The sequence below is a fragment of the Protomyctophum bolini genome, assembly GCF_963924005.1.
Source record: "Protomyctophum bolini genome assembly, chromosome: 4".
In the NCBI taxonomy this organism is placed as follows: Eukaryota; Metazoa; Chordata; class Actinopteri; order Myctophiformes; family Myctophidae; genus Protomyctophum; species Protomyctophum bolini.
In genome coordinates, this window is record NC_137865.1 from 35,215,530 (window position 1) to 35,235,386 (window position 19,857).

Sequence of the window (19,857 nt, forward strand, 5' to 3'; positions counted from 1 at the left end):
GCTATGTTTAGGGAAAATGTATGTTCAATGTGTCTAAATAATAATAAGAAATAATAATAATAATTAAATAATCTAATTTAATAATTAATGTAATAAAAAATACATATCAAATGTATTTCTGTTGAAATGTACCTGCCGTGATATATCCATTATGCATTGGCAATAGATGCAGGCCTATATTCATGGTAGACTATAGCTACCTTGTAGCAGTACTAGCTAAAGTAGACTACATTTATTGTATCTTCATTGTATTGGCTCTTATTATTAGTCTTCTTCTTGCATACATTTTAAAACGGTGTGTGGTGTGATGTGCTTCTTTTTTCTGATTAGGCTGAATACTTTGAAATAGTGTGATGTTCTTAAAATTCTTCTGTAACTGCATGCTTTGTGTGCTGCAGGGCAGCTCTCGTTGAGTCCCTCCATAGTTCACTTCACTGCATTGCCCACATACCCCTGCTTTTTCCCACACGACCTTGTTTTCAACATGGATGCCGACAATTTAGCCGACTGTGTTGTTTACATGTCAGAAATATAAAGGTAACCATGTTCCTAAAACTATTTGCAAACTAAAAGTGGCGATCTATTGTCTTGTTTAGTCATGATATATGTAGATGCTAATCGTCCGTTAATGCTTCCATAGCGAAGCTGCACATTTGTAGTCAAAAAGCACATAACAATGTGAGACACAGCGCGGAATGGCGTCTGGCAGGGGCCCGCGACACTGAATAAATAAATACATTGAAACATACTTTTGAAATTCTCTACAAGAGGAAAAAAAAGTGATGGACGTAGGCTTTACCCAATAGGTACCCCGGGACTTTTAGGGCTGGCCCGCTGGCTGTAGATTAGCCAGTCAGATTCCGTTATTCCGAGTTATATAGGACCACTGGCCCAGACAGTGAGATGCATTCAGCATTGATGATAGATCCCATAACACGAAAGACCATGGAACCGTCACCGTTGACGCGATACGATTGGCTAGTATGAGCAGCCTTATGAGCAGAGCCTACTACTACACATTAGTTTATTTCAAATCCAGTATATAATTATGTGGTCAAAGTCAAAGAAGAATCAAATATTAGTATTAGATAGTGATAATAACTGCTCAATATTTGGGTGACTAAATGATGGAGAGGAGAGTTAGATAACCAAATGGTCATCATGGTCATGGACCCTTATTAGATCTTTAACTCTTGAGAATGTAATGAAATGTGGTCATTTTACACTCTCAAGAGTTAAATTATTGTTAAACATCTGCATTACTTACTGTTAAGTTAATTTACAAGAAGAGAATGTATAGAAGAATTGTTATTTTGATTAACATTTCTATTATCACTCCTATGGTACAAACATCAATACAGCATGGAAATGTGTACACACTGACACAAGTTACACAACACAAATGAAATGCGCGCGCGCGCACACACACACACACACACACACGCACGCACGCACGCACACACACACACACACACACACACACACACACACACACAGAGCAGCGACCGTCCCTTCCAGCGATGGGACGCAGACGTCCCATACATGTTCCAGGGCTGGGGCACATGATCCCATCTCTGCAGCGTTTCCTGCACTGGTGCATGGTGGTCGAACAGGAGGGATTGTTGGAAAATTTTCCGAGGTTAGTGTATAAATTGGTTTTTACCCAGTGTGCATTATTCCTACAGCCATCTCTCTGACTGGGTTGGATGGATGTGTGTGTGCGTGTTTGGGGGATTCGAATGCAGAACGGGGGGAGAATGCTGTCCTGGATTTGTAATAAATAAAGCGGATCTTCATGCAGTCCAACATGCTTATGTTATCATTATTTTTCAGCTAATGGATTCCTCGTTCTTGTTGCGTTAGCCATAGCTAGCTGCGTTAGCGTAGCCGGTTGAATGGACGCTTCTGTCAAATAAACGCATAACTTTATACGATAGCAGTCGGACAGAAGCGGAATATTTATTTATTCTGAATGTCAACGTGAACACGGGTTGTCACAACGAGCTTTAGTAGCTTCAATAAGTTTGCTTATAATAAAGTTGACATCGTTAGCACGACGTAGCATGCGTGCTAACGTCATGCTAACGAACCCGCTTTAAGTTAAACAGGCTTTTTGCTCAGCTGAGCTAACTATAGTGTGTAGCATGTTATTGCTGTGCAGTCACTGACTAGTGACTTTACTGACTGGATAGACAAACAACCAACAGGTTATTTTGTTAACATCAGGAGCACAGTTGCAACATTGTTACACAAATGTTGCAAAAGTTTCTAAATTCGTTACAAATGTTGCAAGTCATACTTATGGGTACAGTAGCCACTTAGCTCCCCCCAAGCACTTCTTGATGTCATTCGAGTGACTGTATGGCCATGATCGTACATTAACATCCCCAATCTCACAAATTGTCAGAATAAAAGATAGAAATGGATAGTCATTTATAAAGAGGATGTTACTGCGTAGTTCTGAACGTCATAATACACAATGTCCATGAGTATCAGCATTTTAAAGCAAGCTTACAGTACACAAGCCTCATGAGAAAGGCAATAATACTGTACAACACCTATAGACTGCAAACGTGTGCTTCATAAGTCATCACAATCAGTACATGTAAATGTAAACCCATCTCATGATAAAAACGTGTTCTGTGTCACTGTGAATGCACCTGTTTGAAATAATTGGCAAGACGCCTTTAACAGTTTTAACTGCAAGTCATGCGACAATCATCATTTGCTCGCTCCTTCAGCATTGCCATCATCGGTACAGTGACAGTCATTGCAGTCACACAGTGTGTGTCAGTGGTTCCCAAACCTTTTCATGTCAAGGACCCTCAAATTGACACTAATTAGGAGGACCCCCATTTGAAAAAGATATGCCAGGGACCCCCATATAGAGAAGCAGTGATTCGCAACCATTTCATTTCAAGGACTGCCAGTGTTGCATGCATTAGTCTTCGGACCCCCCATTTAATGGAATTTTTATACCTGGGACCCCGATTTATATTGTAAATTCAATGTTAATTTAACTCTTGAGTGTGTACAAACGGAACCAAATGGACCTATTAGGGCCCATTTGGTTCCATTTGTATACTCAGTTACAGAACCATAAGCGTTCCTAGCCTCGGAAACCCAGACGTTTTTATTTCAGTTGGTTCCTAACTATCATTTAGCTGGGGGCCCCTGGAACTCCCTCAAGGACAAATTAATTTGTATTGTTGAGTCTCATGTCTCACACCGGGCTTCCTCTTGACAATACAACCTAGATTCTCTGTGGGGTTCAGGCCAGTTGGCTGGTCAGTTAAGCATAGTAATACCATGGTCAGTACACCAATTACTAGTAGTTTTGGCTCTGTGGGCAGGTGCCAAGTGCTGCCTGAAAAGGAAGATCAGCATCAACAAAGTTTGTCAATGTACGGAGGCACACAGTGCTGTAAAATATATTGGTTGTGTTGAGACTCTGGACTTGACAAAACACAGTGATTTTGGCCATGTTATCGGCTGGTGTTTATCCACTGACAGTGAAAACTTAACAATGCTTTCAACAAATGCATCTTTTTAGAGTACATTGTGCTTCAGTATGTTGACAAGCTTCATGGAGATGCTAATTCTCCTTTCCAGCTTGATTTGGCACCTGCCCACAGTGCCAAAACTACTACTGGTGTACTGACCATGGTATTACTGTGCTTAACTGACCAGCGAACTGGCTTGAACCCCACAGAAAATCTAGGTTGTATTGTCAAGAGGAAAGTGTGATTGTTATCAAAGCAAACCTGGGCTTCCATAACACCTCAACAGTGCCACAGGCTGGCTGATCACCTCCATGCCATGACCCATTGATGAAATAATTTGTTCGAAAGTAGCCCAGACCAAGTATTGACTGCATACTGTACCTTAATATACATTTCAGATGGTCCACATTTCTCGTTCTAAAGTTTTTAAATACTTCACTTTATGCACAATGAATTGAGAATATATTGAAAGTTTCACTTTTTTAATTATATTACGGAAGAAAATTAACTTTTATACACAATATTCAAATTCATTGAGATGGACCTCATGAACCTTTACATGTGTTAATATCATCCCAGCAGCTAAACCATGCTCTTGGCCCAGATCAGCCGGGACTCCCAGGGGATGGCAGAGTTTCAGGATGCGGATGGTCAGCAGGTCACCCTCTGCCTGGCAGAGGCTGTGACCGTTGGAGGTGAGCTCCTTAATATTATTAGCCTCATCATGGGTCTTCTAAGTTCTTCTCATACCTCCCACTCTGAATAACTGACAGTGGTTTTCAACCCTTTTCATATCAAGCCCCATTATTTATTTGGCATTTGAGAAACGGACCACCATTTGATGAGATTTGTTCTCAATTTAGGCTCAATATTTTGCTTGTCGTTGGGTACGATTCCATGCTGTATTGATGACTGTTGGTGGTGCCATAGTTAGTACCGTAATTATTTTACATTCTCAAGTTCTTGTAAATGAAGTAATGCAGATGAGATGCAGAACAATAATTTAACTCTTGAGAGCGTTAAATGAAACCAGAATAAGACCTCGTAAATAATGTTTAAGTAATACATTTATTTAAAAAATGCATTTATATGTCTTTTTAATTGGCGTATACTAGAGTACTTATATGTGCCCGAAAAGGTTGTTACCGATTTAAATTGGGCACTTTGCACATGTTCCTACCATACGTGTGGCGAACTAAAGCAAAATTATAGGCAATTATTATAGTGGTTTTCAACCAGTGGTTTGGGGACCACCAGTGGTCCTTGAGGGTGTTCCAGCCAGGTAGTCCCCAGCTAAATGATAGAGAGTTGGTAACCAAATGGACCCATAACATCTATAAAAAAAAATGTGATCGACGATTTATAGATTAAAATGTGTTTGCAATATTAACATTACGATAACATGAATAGGAATTAAAGATCAGACTCAGAGTATTTGATTATTGAAGAAAGAAAGAAAAGCAGTTTTTACCACCATCCACTAATCATGTGTGTGGATGGTGGTAAAATGGTTTTGTTTCTTGCACCTATATTTAAAATATAGTTTGTATTTTCATATTATTATATTATTATGATTATAAATAATACAAATTGCCCCACAGCAAATGTAGGTGCACTTAATTTATTTGAATTTCATGTACTGTAGCCTAAAACCGCAGCTGATCATAACCTTGTAATATGATCACGATGACTATTTTGGCCCTAATTGTGTGGTGTTTGTTTTCCCTGCCTCCCAGATGGAGATCAAATGGAGGGCATGGACACAGTGAGCCTCCAGGCGGTCACCCTAGCTGACGGCTCCACGGCCTACATCCAGCATGACTCCAAATCAGGTTTTTCAGACGGTCAGATCATGGACGGCCAGGTGATCCAGCTGGAGGATGGGTCTGCTGCCTATGTCCAGCACGTGTCCATGCCTAAAGCAGGTATTACACCTGAAAACACCACGTGTCCATGCCTAAACAGGTATTAGACCTGAAAACAACATGCCCTAAGCAGGTATTAGACCTGAAAACAACATGCCTGAAGCAGGTATTACACCTGAAAACAACATGCCTAAAGCAGGTATTACACCTGAAAACAACATGCCTAAACAGGTATTAGATCTGAAAACAACCACAAATGCCTGGTCCTTACAAGCTTTACCTTGTTGTAAATGTGACTAAAATGATAAAAGATAAATATGCAATACCAATTGATGGTTTTAATGGGGAGAAATGATCGACCAAAGTTAAGTTTTCGAATAGTTTTGTATAGTTAACAAAATGATGACATTCTGTAGGAGGAGACAGCTTACAGCTTGAAGATGGACAGACGGTCCAGTTGGAAGACGGAACCACGGCCTACATCCACGCGCCAAAAGGTACCGGCGCTTTACATCTCGACAGTCGACACCCCCACCGGGTTTCTCAATGCATTCTCTCTAAGACTTAAGCAGCTCTTTGATCCTTGTCCTGGCCTCATGGCCTGTATTTAAGCTGGAGTCTTGTTTGATTAATCGTTATTTTCCATATCTGGTTCTACCTCATCTCTCCTCACCTCCATCCAGATGCGTATGACCATAGTGGTCTTCAGGAGGTGCAGCTGGAAGACGGCAGCACGGCTTACATCCAGCATACTGTGCACATGCAGCAGCCCGGCAGCACCATCCTGGCCATCCAGGCAGATGGAACAATCGCCGACCTGCAGACTGAGGGCTCCGCCATCGACCCAGAGACCATCAGTGTCCTGGAGCAGTATACTACCAAGGTACTGGGCAGTGTTGTAGTGTCCTGGAGCAGTCAGATAAAAGTGGTTTGTGTAGACAGTAGGCTACTCCTTTTAACCTGCCTGCTTACTACACACGCTCCCCAAGACCAGCAGTAGGGTTAGCAGCCCAACTTTGGGCATAGGCCTCGAACAACCCGGGTATCTGGGTATACCAGTCCCCATGTGTGCCACCCAATGGGTGGCCACATCTCTTCACATTCTGCATCCATGCCATTTCTTGGTCTGCCCCTCTCCATTACCCCCCGGAAAGGGTGTATATGTATATATATATATATATATATATATATATATATATATATATATATATATATATATATACAGTACGAGCACTGGCAGAGGTTCCCACGTTTCATTGTATTTCTTTGTAAAATGCCAAGGACTTCAGAGATGTAACACTGAGTTGCTTTTCCTGCTTCCCCAGGTGGAGAATGTAGAGAATGCTCTGGGATCCTACGGAAGAATAGACACAGACAGCGGCGTCCACATGAGGGTAGAGCATCCTTAAACTTATCACAACTACTGTATTAACTACAATTATTTGTCTCAATACTTATATTATTCCACTTTTTCTGTATTATATAAACAGAAGAATATACCCCCCCCCCCCCCCCTGTTTATTCTCTTCAGTGTTAAATTAAGACTTCCCAAACCACAATCGACACTCATTAGCCCCGTGGACCCCCATTAGAAACTATATGCCAAGGACCCCCAAAAGAGAAGGTTTTTTTATTGCTCTAACGGTGATTTTCAACCATTTTCATTACAAGGACCCCCAGTTTGTCATGCATTAGGCTACGGACCCCCATTTAATGGCATTTCTATCTCGGAGGCCCCAATTTATATAGTAAAATCAATGTTAATTTAACAAATGGAACAAAAACAGGTCCATTTGGTTCCATGTGTACACTCTGAGTTACAGACCCATAAAGGTCAATTTTGTTCCTAATTATCATTTAGCTGGGGACCCCTGGAACTCTCTTAAGGACCCCTAGGGGCCCCCAGACCCCACTTTGGGAACCACTGCTATACAGTAACACATTCGATTCTAATTTATATTTAACCTTCAATGTTGTCAATGTGCTGACCGGTTTCTTTTTTAGGCTCTCCTAGGCTGGCTCGGGATGTCTCATAGTGTTGTGTGTTGTCTTTAAAAGATCGTGGTCCAGGGTCAGGATGGAAGGCAAAGCAGGGTCTCACACGTAGGAGAGAAGTCATTCCGCTGTGAACACGAGGGCTGTGGGAAACTCTACACCACTGCCCATCATCTCAAGGTAACACACACACACACACACACACACACGCACACGCACACACACATTTTAAAACTCTACACCACTGCCCATCATCTCAAGGTAACACACACACACACACACACACACACACACACACACGCACACACACATTTTAAAACTCTACACCATTGCCCATCATCTCAAGGTAAGACCGTGGCCCTTTTCAGAGCTGCCTTTCTGCTCGGCTACATGCACAAGCCCCCCTTCACCTCCCATCCGCTGGCTATGCTTGTATATAGACCGCCGTACGATGAAAATAGCAGATCTTCTCTCTCTCACACACACACACACACACACACACACACACACACACACACACACACACACACACACACACACACACAAACAAACACACACAAACAAAAAATACTTTCCTTTTATTTATTTTTATTAGACCACATGACTAATTTCACATCTTCTCTAGTAGCAGTACCGGTAGTCATAATGTGCTGAGTTGCTGTACCATCACTGAATAAACACAATGTACTACTAGTCGGGGGATATTAATAAAATCTGGGAATACATTTCTTTTCTTCACCAATGTGTTTGTAAGGGTGTCTACTAACACATCCCACATTGGTTTCTATTCAGCCACCATAGGGGAAATTTTGACATCTGATTTACAACCAATATGAGGCAAAATTATTTAAATTTCATTATGTTTAAAGTAGCATGTGACGTGTCAAACTAGGGGGTTTTCATGATTCTGAACCCATTCCAAGCATTAGTTTTGTACGAAAAATAATCCTTGGGCTAAATTTGGCCATAATGTGCCCAAATGTGCTAACCTCATCACATTTGTGATGATTGCTATGGCTGTTTTTAGCCCAAGGAGTGTTTTTCGTGCAAAACTAAATGCTTGGAATGGATTCAGAATCATGAAAACCCCCTAGTTTGACACGTCACATGCTACTTAAAGCATAATGAAATTAGCGAATTAACACGGAGCCCGCCAAAACGATTAGCCACCGCTCGCTAACATAACAACACCAAGTAGGACAGTGGCCACTTTTGAAAATACGCGCGCATCCACTTCCATTCTAAGACCTGCATTCAAAGCCCTGTATCTCAGAAACGACATTGAGGGGCAGTTTTTGTGTGTTTTCAACGGCCTGTAGCAGGCGCTGTGATACTCACGGTCAGGTTTTTCCACCACCGACCGAGAGAACAACAACCGGTCAAGACACCACACACAGCAGTTTGTCACTGTAACATGCAATTACGGATATTTGGCTCTTCAAAGTAAGTGTTATGCGCGATAAAGCCCTGGCAGTACGCTATTAATTAATGGCGGCGGATTAAGAGTTAAATTGGTTTGTCCTCTTTTACGTTTCTGTTAAACTGTCTGCGTTGGTGTATCCCCCCCTCACAGGTACATGAGCGCTCTCACACCGGAGACAAGCCCTATGTGTGTGAATACATTGGCTGTGGGAAGAAATTTGCAACAGGTACAGCGAATGGGGGGGGTTTCTATGTTATTTCTTTCCTTTATATACTGGACAACAACAATAATATATTTTCTGATCATATTCTCAACTACATGATACTCGGCACACAACATGTCATCAGTTGGATGTACAGAAACGTTAATGCGGTCCTGCTTTTAAAACCGCTGTATGAATCTAGTGGCTCTCAAGTTGTGGCTCCTCGCTTCATCCGTTTTGTGTTTTCAGGGTACGGGTTGAAGAGTCACTCCCGCACGCACACTGGAGAGAAGCCGTATAGATGTCAGGAAATGAACTGCCGCAAGTCCTTTAAAACCTCTGGAGACCTTCAGAAGCACACTCGGACACACACAGGTAGAGCAACATGCACACATACAATTGGGATTGGGATACAGCTCACAGTCACGGTTACATGCTGTATAATATAACACATACTGTAGAAACATACCGTATGAAATTACAGTGTAAAGGTCCTTTCAGACGGGCATTGATTAACGCAGACTATGTCGCCTGGATCAACGACAGGTCTGCTCCAGGTCTGGTCATGAACGGCATGCCAACACAAGTGTAAAAAAAAGCTCCACAGAGTCCAGGTCTAGTCAGTCGCAGGCGTGTGCACAAAACGAGCATGCGCACGACAATTTCACGGGACCGCACCCACGTAAATACGCTTGCGTTGTCGCCCCTCGACTCCACGCGTACAAAACAAACGCATGTCTCAATGAAAATTAATTCCTAGGCACGTTAATCGCTCCTCATCTGAAATGACCTTAACGCCTAGTGAATGAATGGTTTATTTATATCTTTTTTCAGTTAGACATTACAATATTTTTTTTTTTAACGTGATCGAAAAGGTATAGGCAGAAGCTTATTAATGCCTATCCTTATAACATATTAACAACAAAGAAAATGTAAAGAACCTACAAAACAATAAACAAAAAACAAACGGAAAACGACAAACACAAAACAAGTGCATACTTAGATCCCTAGTCATTCAAATCTACATTTGTCACATTAACATGATAATCAAGCAATCAATCATTCCATTTCGTACTTTTCCAATAGAGCGCCGAAGTCTTGACGTCACTCGCTCATCTCCTGGTTCATGGTAGTTTTTCTCCATGGAGAATAACATGGGGTCACCTTAAAATCATCTCATATAAGAATTGTGGTCCAAAAATAAACAATCTGTCTCTGCGGAATTGTCGGGGAGGTGGCTCTATATCGTGACAGTCAGTCACTCATATTTCATGTACCGGTAGTCTGATTCTAGCGAAAATGTAACTAATTCAGTAGCAGTAACATTACCGTAACATTACATTACCGTCAGTTGATTCTTCATATCCATATGAGTGGAATGGCCTGGATGATTTGTTAATTTTTCAAACAGTTCTTATATGAGGCGATATAGAATTCCCCTATGGGGATTACAATGCAAATAAAAAAGTACATGAACCAGTGGACTTGGCGCCCTCTACCGATATTGACGTCAGACTTCGGTTCTCTATAGCGCCTGTTTTAGCCTCTTTTTTTAATTGGATTAGGTTTATACTATGTTTCAAAGTCTCGGACAAGCCATTTCACAGCTTCACCCCACGAACAGAAATAGTGATACAGAAATGCATTCAGACTCGGGTTCCATTTTCAAACAAAACTAACTTAACATTCACATCACATTGCGGTCCTCTCTCTGTTTGCAGGCGAGAAACCTTTTAAATGCCCCGTGGAAGGCTGTGGCCGGTCGTTCACCACCTCAAACATCCGGAAGGTTCATATCAGGACCCACACGGGAGAGAGACCGTACTACTGCTCTGAGCCCAGCTGTGGGCGATCCTTTGCAAGCGCCACAAACTACAAAAACCATATGAGGATTCACACTGGTAATATGCAAACCTTAGTAGAGACTTGTTCATTTTGTGTCAATAAAGGTGAACGGGTTACGTAATGAACTCATTATGATTACTAATGTTTACTAATACTAACTGAGAGAGAGAGACAGCACTGCACAGGAGATGGATTCATGTGTCTCTTTACTTTGACAACTGTTCCCCAACAGCACCTATCTGAGCGTTTCATTGCATAGAATCTGGGCTTGAATTTCAAAAGGACACTTTGACTTGTGAAACTTGTGGATACCGGTAAGTCTATAGATATAAATGTTGGATAGGTCATACACACCCTTCGTCCTTGTTCACAACCGCCTACTTTGTTGACACAACCACCGCATCCTCATATCGGACAAACGCATCACAGAGTTCCTCTGGAGTCTGGATCGATTCGATTTCTCTTTCGTCTTTGAGACAGAAGCACAGCCTTGCTATGAGTGGAAATGTCTGTGTCATTGTTTTTTCTCTGTGAATGTGGTGTGTCCGCTGTGTATTGTTTAAACACATTTAGACCTGAGGCTGTTTTGTTTTTTAAAAAGGCTTCTAAATCATAACAGTTTTCAGAAAAACCTATGTTTCTATGGTGCTCAACCTTTTTCATGTCAAGGAAAATATGTTGTTCCAGGGACCCCCCAGAAGAAAAGTTTTGAGCTAAAATATTTAGCTCTGAAAGAATATATATTCAAAGATTTGCGGTGTGCCATATTTTCACGATTTTTCTAAAATACCCCATACACTCGGTGCAGCACTATGAGCTTGTAGATCGGCTATATTTCAAGTATGACATAACGCTTAAAACACCAAAAGGGATTCCTGTCCTGAATGGGTTAAGGTTGTAGGAAAGCCCCACTGTGATTCCATCGCATCACGGAAAGGGAAACCACGGAGCTGGGTTGAAAACGCAGGGGTAGGGTCGGTCGGCTGACGGCACGGGCATAGGCGGCACTTCCTTCTGCATGCTCCAGCAAGTTCTAATGCTTTCCGTCCATTCCCGTGTCTCCAGGAGAGAAACCCTATGTGTGTACGGTGCCTGGGTGTGAGAAGCGCTTTACTGAATACTCCAGCTTGTACAAACACCATGTGGTCCACACGCCGTGTAAGCCGTACAACTGCAACCACTGTGGAAAGACCTACAAGCAGATCTCCACGCTGGCCATGCACAAACGCACCGCTCACAACGACACAGAGCCCATCGAGGAGGAGCAGGAGGCGGCCTACTTCGAACCACCCACAGGTGCGTGTGCGTGCATGTGTGTGTGTGTGCGTGCGTACGTACGTACGTGGCACTACATGCGTGCGTGGTGTGTGTGAGTGAGAGAAATTTAGTATGTTTTTATTAATCATGTCATTGAACGAGTTATATAGTTTATAATGCATCCAGCATCGCTAGTCTTATATTTAACCGATTCTTGGCGCCTCCGTCACCTGGCAACGCTTTGCTTCCGCGTTGTGACACACTATCTTTAGAGACGATCTTTAGCTGCGTTTTTCTCTGAATTGAGGCTCAGACCTCGCAGTACTATATTAGCGCTTCTGTCTGATGTAAGAAAAAGTATCTAGCGGCTGCCCCGGAAATTATTGATTGTCACTTGTTACTTGTTACTACTTCAAAATAAGGCCTTACGACTGAAGAGCTCTATGATTGCGACAAAAATTATGTCGGCTGCATGCAAAGAACACAGTCTCCAGAACATCCTAAATATTTCTCTCAATTCCTCTGCGTTGAACGAACCCAGACGCCATCGATGACCCTAATGTGACCTACGCAACGACGGTGGTGGAAGGCGAGGAGGACGGGTGTGAGCATGTAGCCATGGAGAGCTCTGAGATGCTGGGAACGCATCACGTTGCCCTGGTAACACAGGAGGACGGAACACAGCAGCAGGTAATGTCATATAATAGCTCAATATCTTGAGTCTAATTCTATTGTTTGTGGTGTTAACTCATTTATCGCTGACATCGCCTTTTGGCGCTCGGTGCCGAGATCGCCTTTTTTAATATCAATTGATTACGGTGACCATTTGTGTCCTGTGTGTGGTTATAACACTCCCGTTTCGGTGCGGTGAAGAAAAAAACAGGGGGAAAAAACGGAAATGGAAAATAGTCTTATGCTGTCTATGGGGATGCAGCATTTTAGAACGCTAATATCTCGGATTCTTCTTTTTGGGTGAAAACAAGCTAGATTTGCGCCTCTTTTCCCAAAACACTCATCATCATACATCACATTCCATGCTCAGCCAATCAAATCATCACAAATGTCATTCCGGCCAATCACTTTTGGTGTCTTCACTTTTCTGCCCTCACTTTTATCCTCAATGTGTACTTTGCTCAGCCAATCAAATCATCGCTATGGGGTGATCAGCCAATCAAATCATTGTCGCTTATTTTGAGCGCTCTGTTGTATTATTTTTATCTGTCTTTCATAATGAACAAAGTCGTTGCACAGTGTTTTTTCTCAAAGGGGCTTCTGTAACAAGGCGAACGAGCCTAAAGCCCAAACCACACCAAAGGGTCGAGACGAGACGGTTTTAGTGTTCGTCCCCAGCGGTGAGAAAGCGCTGGTCCGGAATCCTCCTTTAATTCTTGTGTGTTTATGATGCTGACAGAGGTTTCCATTTTGGCCAATTCAATCTGAACCTTTGCCCCTCTGATAATCACCCCTGTAGACCCCACCCAAACGGATCTGTTTGTTCAAGTGCTCAGGTAAGGGTTTGTGCGTGTGTGTGTGTGCGCGCGTGTGCGTGCGCGTGCGCCGCATGTGTAGATGGTGAGGAGTGCAATGCCCCACTTAGCTACATATGACATCGTCATTTTGCAGCTCCCAAAGGCACATTGGAATCCTAAAGGTCTAGTGGACTAAATCAGGTTATTTTGTCATTTTTTTCTTTTTCTTTCATGCCATCATGTACCTTTATACACAGATGACTGTATAGCAAATGCACCCTACATTTTATAAACATGACCCTAGATTTTATACAGAGTGGGGTGGGGGAAATATTGCACCCTAACACGTGTAAATTGCCTATACTGCTGTAAAACAAGCGAGTGGTAATTGTTCTGAACTGTTTGTCATCAGGTCAGTATCTCTGAAGCGGACCTGCAGGCCATGGGCGGTACGATCACCATGGTGACCCATGAGGGGACGACCATCACCATCCCTGCCCACGAGCTGACACACCATGGGCACGCTGTCACCATGGTGACCGCAGACGGCTCAGAAGGACAGGTAACGTCCGGAAAATGTAAATGTATGATGAAATAAATATGTCCACAATAAGTACAATGATGTTATCCAATAGAGCAACCCGTTTCATCTCATGGTCCATTATTTATTTGGCTTTTGAGCTATGCACGTACCACCATATAATGACATTTAGCCTCTCGGAAACAACACTGAGAATATGTTGTCGTTGGATTAGATTCTGTTCCACAATTCCAAACTGAATTGATGTTGGTACCATTAGGAGAGATAACGGGGAAATTATAAAAATAACAGTTCTTCTACATTCTCTAATTGTGTAGACTTCTTGTAAATTAACCAATGCGGAAGTTTAACAATAATGCAACTCTTGAGAGCGTCAAATGCAACCCGTGTGTGTCTGTTGGCTTCATCGCAGTGAAGCCAACACCTACACCAAGCTAAACACCTACACCGTTGACATTACACCTACAGATTTTGCCAAACATCACGCAAATTGGGACACAGTATCTCTATAGCCATTAAACAAAACGGGTCTTTCAGATTTGTCATACGCAATCCTGAATCAATGGCTAAGAGTGGCTTCCAAAGTTTGCAGGAGTGCTTTGTTTTGAACAAAATGCCTCAAATCATGAACACAGCATGCGATTACTCCTTCAGATTTAATCCAAATTTCACACAGATCGGTACATATAATCTCTATGTTCAAGACGGATCGGTTCGATTTTTCCTATTCCATCCTGATTGGCTAAAATTTACATTTGCAGGATTGGTCAGTTGTGAACAAAATGCTGCAAATCATGAACACAGCGTGCGATTGCGGTGAAACTGCACACACATTACCACTAGGCTGAGGAAGAAATGCCATTTGACATTTTTTAATTCAGCCTCGCGTCTTTACCTATAAGTGCACTGATTAGTCCTTCAGGTTTCATCCATAAATTATGCACATCGATACACATCATCTTTATAGTACTTTACTTTAAGCTTCTGTGGCCAACGCGGGCGGAAGTGCCTCTCTGCTACAACAACTGCGGACTAGACCTACATACAGTATATAACTATGGACTAGACCACGACGGAGGCCCGCCGTCTCAAGTGAACTTGAGCCACGTGAGACATCACCAAGCGAGCTAAAAGCACGCGAGTTGCCATCCTATAGAGCGCCGCAGTCCCGCCCCCTTTCAGAAAAGCGAGTGGCCCAGGAAGTGGAAGCCCCATGCATTCTCCCATCGGCACTTTTAATATAATTTATTTAAAGACGGTTACGCCGCGGACAAAGCCAATTCGGATCGTGACGAATCATGACAATGAACACAATATTTTGGGCCGATCAAATAATTTATAAGACGAAAAATAAAACAAATAGTGTTGTCTCCTGACTTTCTTTTCTTCTTTCTAATGATTTGATCGTCCCAAAATATTGTGTTCATTGTCATGATTCGTCACGATCCGAATTGGCTTTGTCCGCGGCGTAACCGTCTTTAAATAAATTATATTAAAAGTGCCGATGGGAGAATGCATGGGGCTTCCACTTCCTGGGCCACTCGCTTTTCTGAAAGGGGGCGGGGACTGCGGCGCTCTATAGGCACAGAATAGTAAATCATGTTCTGGCTACAGTGTTTTCCCCGACTGCCACTCGAAGTGGCTACTGGCCAATCACAGCACGTCCTTGCCATAGACTGTAAAAAATATGGACAAAGCGTTCCGCGGGTCTAACGTGAACGTAAAATGAAGCCTGTCAGTCCTTGCAATGGAAGTCGCCATCTTTCTAGATCCGTTTTGGCCCAGTTCAGGCCAGCTGGCCCATTGGCTGGCCCAGACAACGAGGCGGGACTTCCCCCTTCTTCTTCGTTGGTTTTTATTTTGACTCGAGTGGGTGGGGGATCCCGTTCATAGACTGTAACGGTAGCCACGCCCCTCAGAACATGCGCAACTTTATGGTCATTTTTTTAATAAATGGGACCATCATTTTCCAAAAAGAATATTATGACATTAGAAATGAGACTTTAAACTAGTGACTGGAAGCAAAAAGTATTCATGACCATGTTTATTAAGGTAATACAGTCTAGGTGAAGTTGGGCCCAAATACATGGACTTCTATGGGGCTATGGGTTTTTTTTGAGCCCAATGACAGCGCCACAACAGGCCATTATATGAACTTTCATTTCCTTAGTGGCTTCACAAAATATCCGTCTGACTGCCCCCCTGGTCCTTGCACAACCCGGGCAGGAGTTCGAAGGATGCAGTGGAGACCTGTGCTCCAAGGAGCACTATTTCTAAGTCTCTCTCTATATATATTTTTAAACGTATGATATTCATGGCATGGCTGTGTCTCCCCCAGGTGGCTATCATGACACCAGACCAGATATGAGTCTATGATGTTCACTCTATGGCTGATTGGCTGTGTGTGTGTCTCCCCCAGGTGGCGATCATGACATCAGATATGACTGTATGATGTTCATTGCATGGCTGTGTGTGTGTGTGTGTGTGTGTGTGTGTGTCTCCATGCAGGTGGCGATCATGACATCAGATATGACTGTATGATGTTCATTGCATGGCTGTGTGTGTGTATCCCCATGCAGGTGGCGATCATGACACCATGTGTCCACCGTGTGTGTGTGTGTGTGTGTGTGTGTGTGTGTGTGTGTGTGTGTGTGTCTCCCCAGGTGGCTATCATGACATCAGATATGACTGTATGATGTTCATTGCATGGCTGTGTGTGTATCCCCATGCAGGTGGCGATCATGACACCAGATATGACTGTATGATGTTCATTGCATGGCTGTGTGTGTATCCCCATGCAGGTGGCGATCATGACACCAGATATGACTGCCTACCAAACCGTGGAGGAGGGGGTCTACAGCCATGACGACCAGGAGTGTCATCCTGTCACGTTAGTGGCCACATCCAACGGCACTCACATCGCTGTACAGGTCGGTAGGCTAACGGCATACAAGTTGACATTCTGTGAACCGAACGTATAGGCTCTGTTGCATTTTAAACCCATTTAGACCTGAGGAAGCACCTTATAGCTTTTAACCACTTTAACCATTATTTTAAACTTTAAAGCTATTCTTTTTTAAATGCCATACCATTACATAATGTCGTTTTTTTAAATGCCGTACCATTACATAATGTTGTTTTTTTAAATGCCGTACCATTACATAATGTAGTCACTACATGTGATTGTAGTCACTACATTATGTAATGGTATGGCATTTAAAAAAACACTGGGTCAGTGGGTGGTTGCTTTAACAGTTAAAGTTCGAATTAAGTTCAAACCTTTGAGAACCACTGACATAGAAACATAAGGTTTTTCTTACATTACATCTGTAGAATCAGGTCCTCAGGTCTTCATGGGTAAATGTGGACCTTTGCCCCACCTGATAATCCCCCCCTGTAGACCCCACCCAAACTGATCTGTTTGTTTAAGCGCTCAGGTAATGATCATGGGGAAGGTGGGATTCAGTAGCGGACCGCGCTAACTGTTGTTCAAGTCCCTCCTATTGAGGTGTAGGGCGTCGTCTCATCAAGAAGTCTGAGAAGTGTACAAACACGGAATAATGGGTTTACAAGTCAGCCGTTTACACAGCGCCCACACAGAGCCAAGTGTGTGGCTTGCTGTTTGACTCAACTGTAAAAGTTTTTGAGTGGTGCAACCACTCCAAGGAACAGCACTGTCTGTGTTAACCTATGTGCCTATGTATGTATGTGTGTGAATATGAGTAGCAGTAGGGGCAAAAGTGGCGCTGTTGTGCCAGAAACACAGAGCGAGAGAGAGATAGTTCTACACTGTTGCCTGCTAATGAGAGACAGAGAGAGAGGGGGGGGGGGGGGCAGGGGGAGAGGGGAGTTTCAACACTCAGTTCACACGGGTGTGATGTTTTCCTTTATGCATGAATACATAGTTCATATTAACATCTTGACTAATTTGATTAAAGTGAAATTAATTGTATATTGCTGGTCTTAAGCAGCCCTAAGGTGACTCCATCAACATGACCGTGATGTTTAAAAAAAATCAAATAGCTCTATTGTTTTTAAACCTTGATAGACTAACAACACATCAAAGCAGGTCTTAAAATGAACCAGTGTTCGGGATAAGGACTTTGTAACAGAGGCAGTTCCCCCATCTGTCATGTAAAATTAACACTTTCCAGATAGTATTTTCAGTCTATTTTACATTGTAAATGACTCCCTCCCTCTCTTTCACCACCTCCTGTCGTTAATGTGTAAAGCAGCCATTTCCATACCCGATGTGTCCCAAAACTACTAAAGAGAGCAAATAAGACTGAATCAACATACATTACATTACATGGTCGTTAACATCACAATAGTTGGTAGTTGGTACCTAATGATGATGATTTATTAGAAGGGTTTAGCTAATAGATGTCAGATTTGGGGGCATTGAAGCTCACCAACTATCCAGAAATGGGGAATGATCATCATCATTACCAAAATGTCAATGTCAAACGTCAATGTCAGCGCCGTGATTTCTTTCAAAATAGAAGCTCGGGTACTGGGCAGATATGGCAGCTTTTACTCTGAAAGCCGGGGGCTTCCGTTCCGTACAAAAACCGGGAGGCATAATGTTGCTTGCTTACCTCGCTATGATTACGATCGAGTCTCTCTAGAAGCGTTAATATTCCGGGCGAGAGGCATGTTGAAGTCAGAAATGATGACCGAAGTATATAAAACCACGGAGGGCTCCCTAGATTACGCGTGGCGAGCCTTTCTTTCAGAGAGCTAAACAGGGAAGTGAATGGCAGCGCGCATGTGCGGAAAGCACAGTACATTGCAGAAGCATAGGCCAACCCCCCCCCAAAAAAAGAAAAACATCAGAATATTTTTTCCCCGTTTGATATCAATGAAAAAGCGCTAGGACGTGTGTACACGTTGTCGCAATCCGTCGGTTGGATTAGCTATGACGTTTACACACGTCGTACAGTCTGTGTTAATGAACTAACCATTGCTTATTTTTGTTTTTGCTTCTTGTAGCTCAGTGATCAGCCATCACTGGAGGAAGCAATTCGAATTGCATCTAGAATACAACAAGGAGAGTCACCAGGCCTGGACGAATGATAGTATGGACGTCACCAACCCCAGATGATGGACTTGCGTTCTCTAGGATCGAACCCCCCATCCCTGACATGAATTCAATGCATTTAGACCCGAGGACGATTCTACAAATGCCTTCTAAATTATGACAGTTTTCTGAAAAACCCTATATTACTATGTCAGTGGTTCTCAAGGTTTTTCATGTCAAGGAACACCAAAAACTATATGTAATTAGCCGCCGACCCCCATCTGAAAAGATGTTGTTCCAGGCGCCCCCCCCAGAGCTTGTAGATCTGCTATTTTTCAATAGCCAAAGTATAACATAATGCTTAAAACATCAAAAGGGGTTCCCGTCCTTACATGGATTAAATGCATTTCAGGGATGGGGCTTGGAATCGAGAGTGAAAATCACTGGTCTTCCTCCATTTTCCATGTCCCACACAAGAACGTTAGTTTTTATGTGTATATAGTTAGATTTTGATAACTGGAGTTCCATTATGCGATTTTGTCCCTCGACGTTGGAGAGGGGAGGATACTGATTTCTAATGTTTATGGTGCACAGTGCACACCCAGCAATGTACAGCTAACGCTATTTCTAATAAAATAAGAGATTGTGTTTAATAATAGTTTTCCTCCTGAGTTTGAATATCTCAAGTCCTGTCGTTACCCATCATGTTCACACTTATTTTTGAGCAGCCTAGTTTT

General features: G+C 42.7%; 1 protein-coding gene across 2 annotated transcripts; it reads left to right on the forward strand.

The window, feature by feature from the left end:
- The first annotated feature begins 1,566 nt into the window (after nucleotides 1–1,566).
- znf143b (zinc finger protein 143b) lies at nucleotides 1,567–19,771 on the forward strand. Of its 2 annotated transcripts, none has more exons than XM_080761775.1 (15): nucleotides 1,567–1,639; nucleotides 4,083–4,198; nucleotides 5,240–5,428; nucleotides 5,785–5,865; nucleotides 6,052–6,251; nucleotides 6,694–6,762; nucleotides 7,427–7,543; nucleotides 8,937–9,012; nucleotides 9,238–9,363; nucleotides 10,710–10,889; nucleotides 11,899–12,129; nucleotides 12,632–12,780; nucleotides 13,972–14,121; nucleotides 16,902–17,030; nucleotides 19,093–19,771. In XM_080761775.1, the coding sequence occupies exons 2-15, from the start codon at nucleotides 4,093–4,095 to the stop codon at nucleotides 19,174–19,176; spliced, it is 1,887 nt and encodes a 628-aa protein (XP_080617901.1). In that variant the 5' UTR covers nucleotides 1,567–1,639; nucleotides 4,083–4,092; the 3' UTR covers nucleotides 19,177–19,771. The 2 variants fall into 2 exon arrangements, with proteins under 2 accessions (XP_080617901.1, XP_080617902.1); XM_080761776.1 differs by having other exon boundaries at nucleotides 1,600–1,639; nucleotides 4,086–4,198.
- The last annotated feature ends 86 nt before the right edge of the window (nucleotides 19,772–19,857 follow it).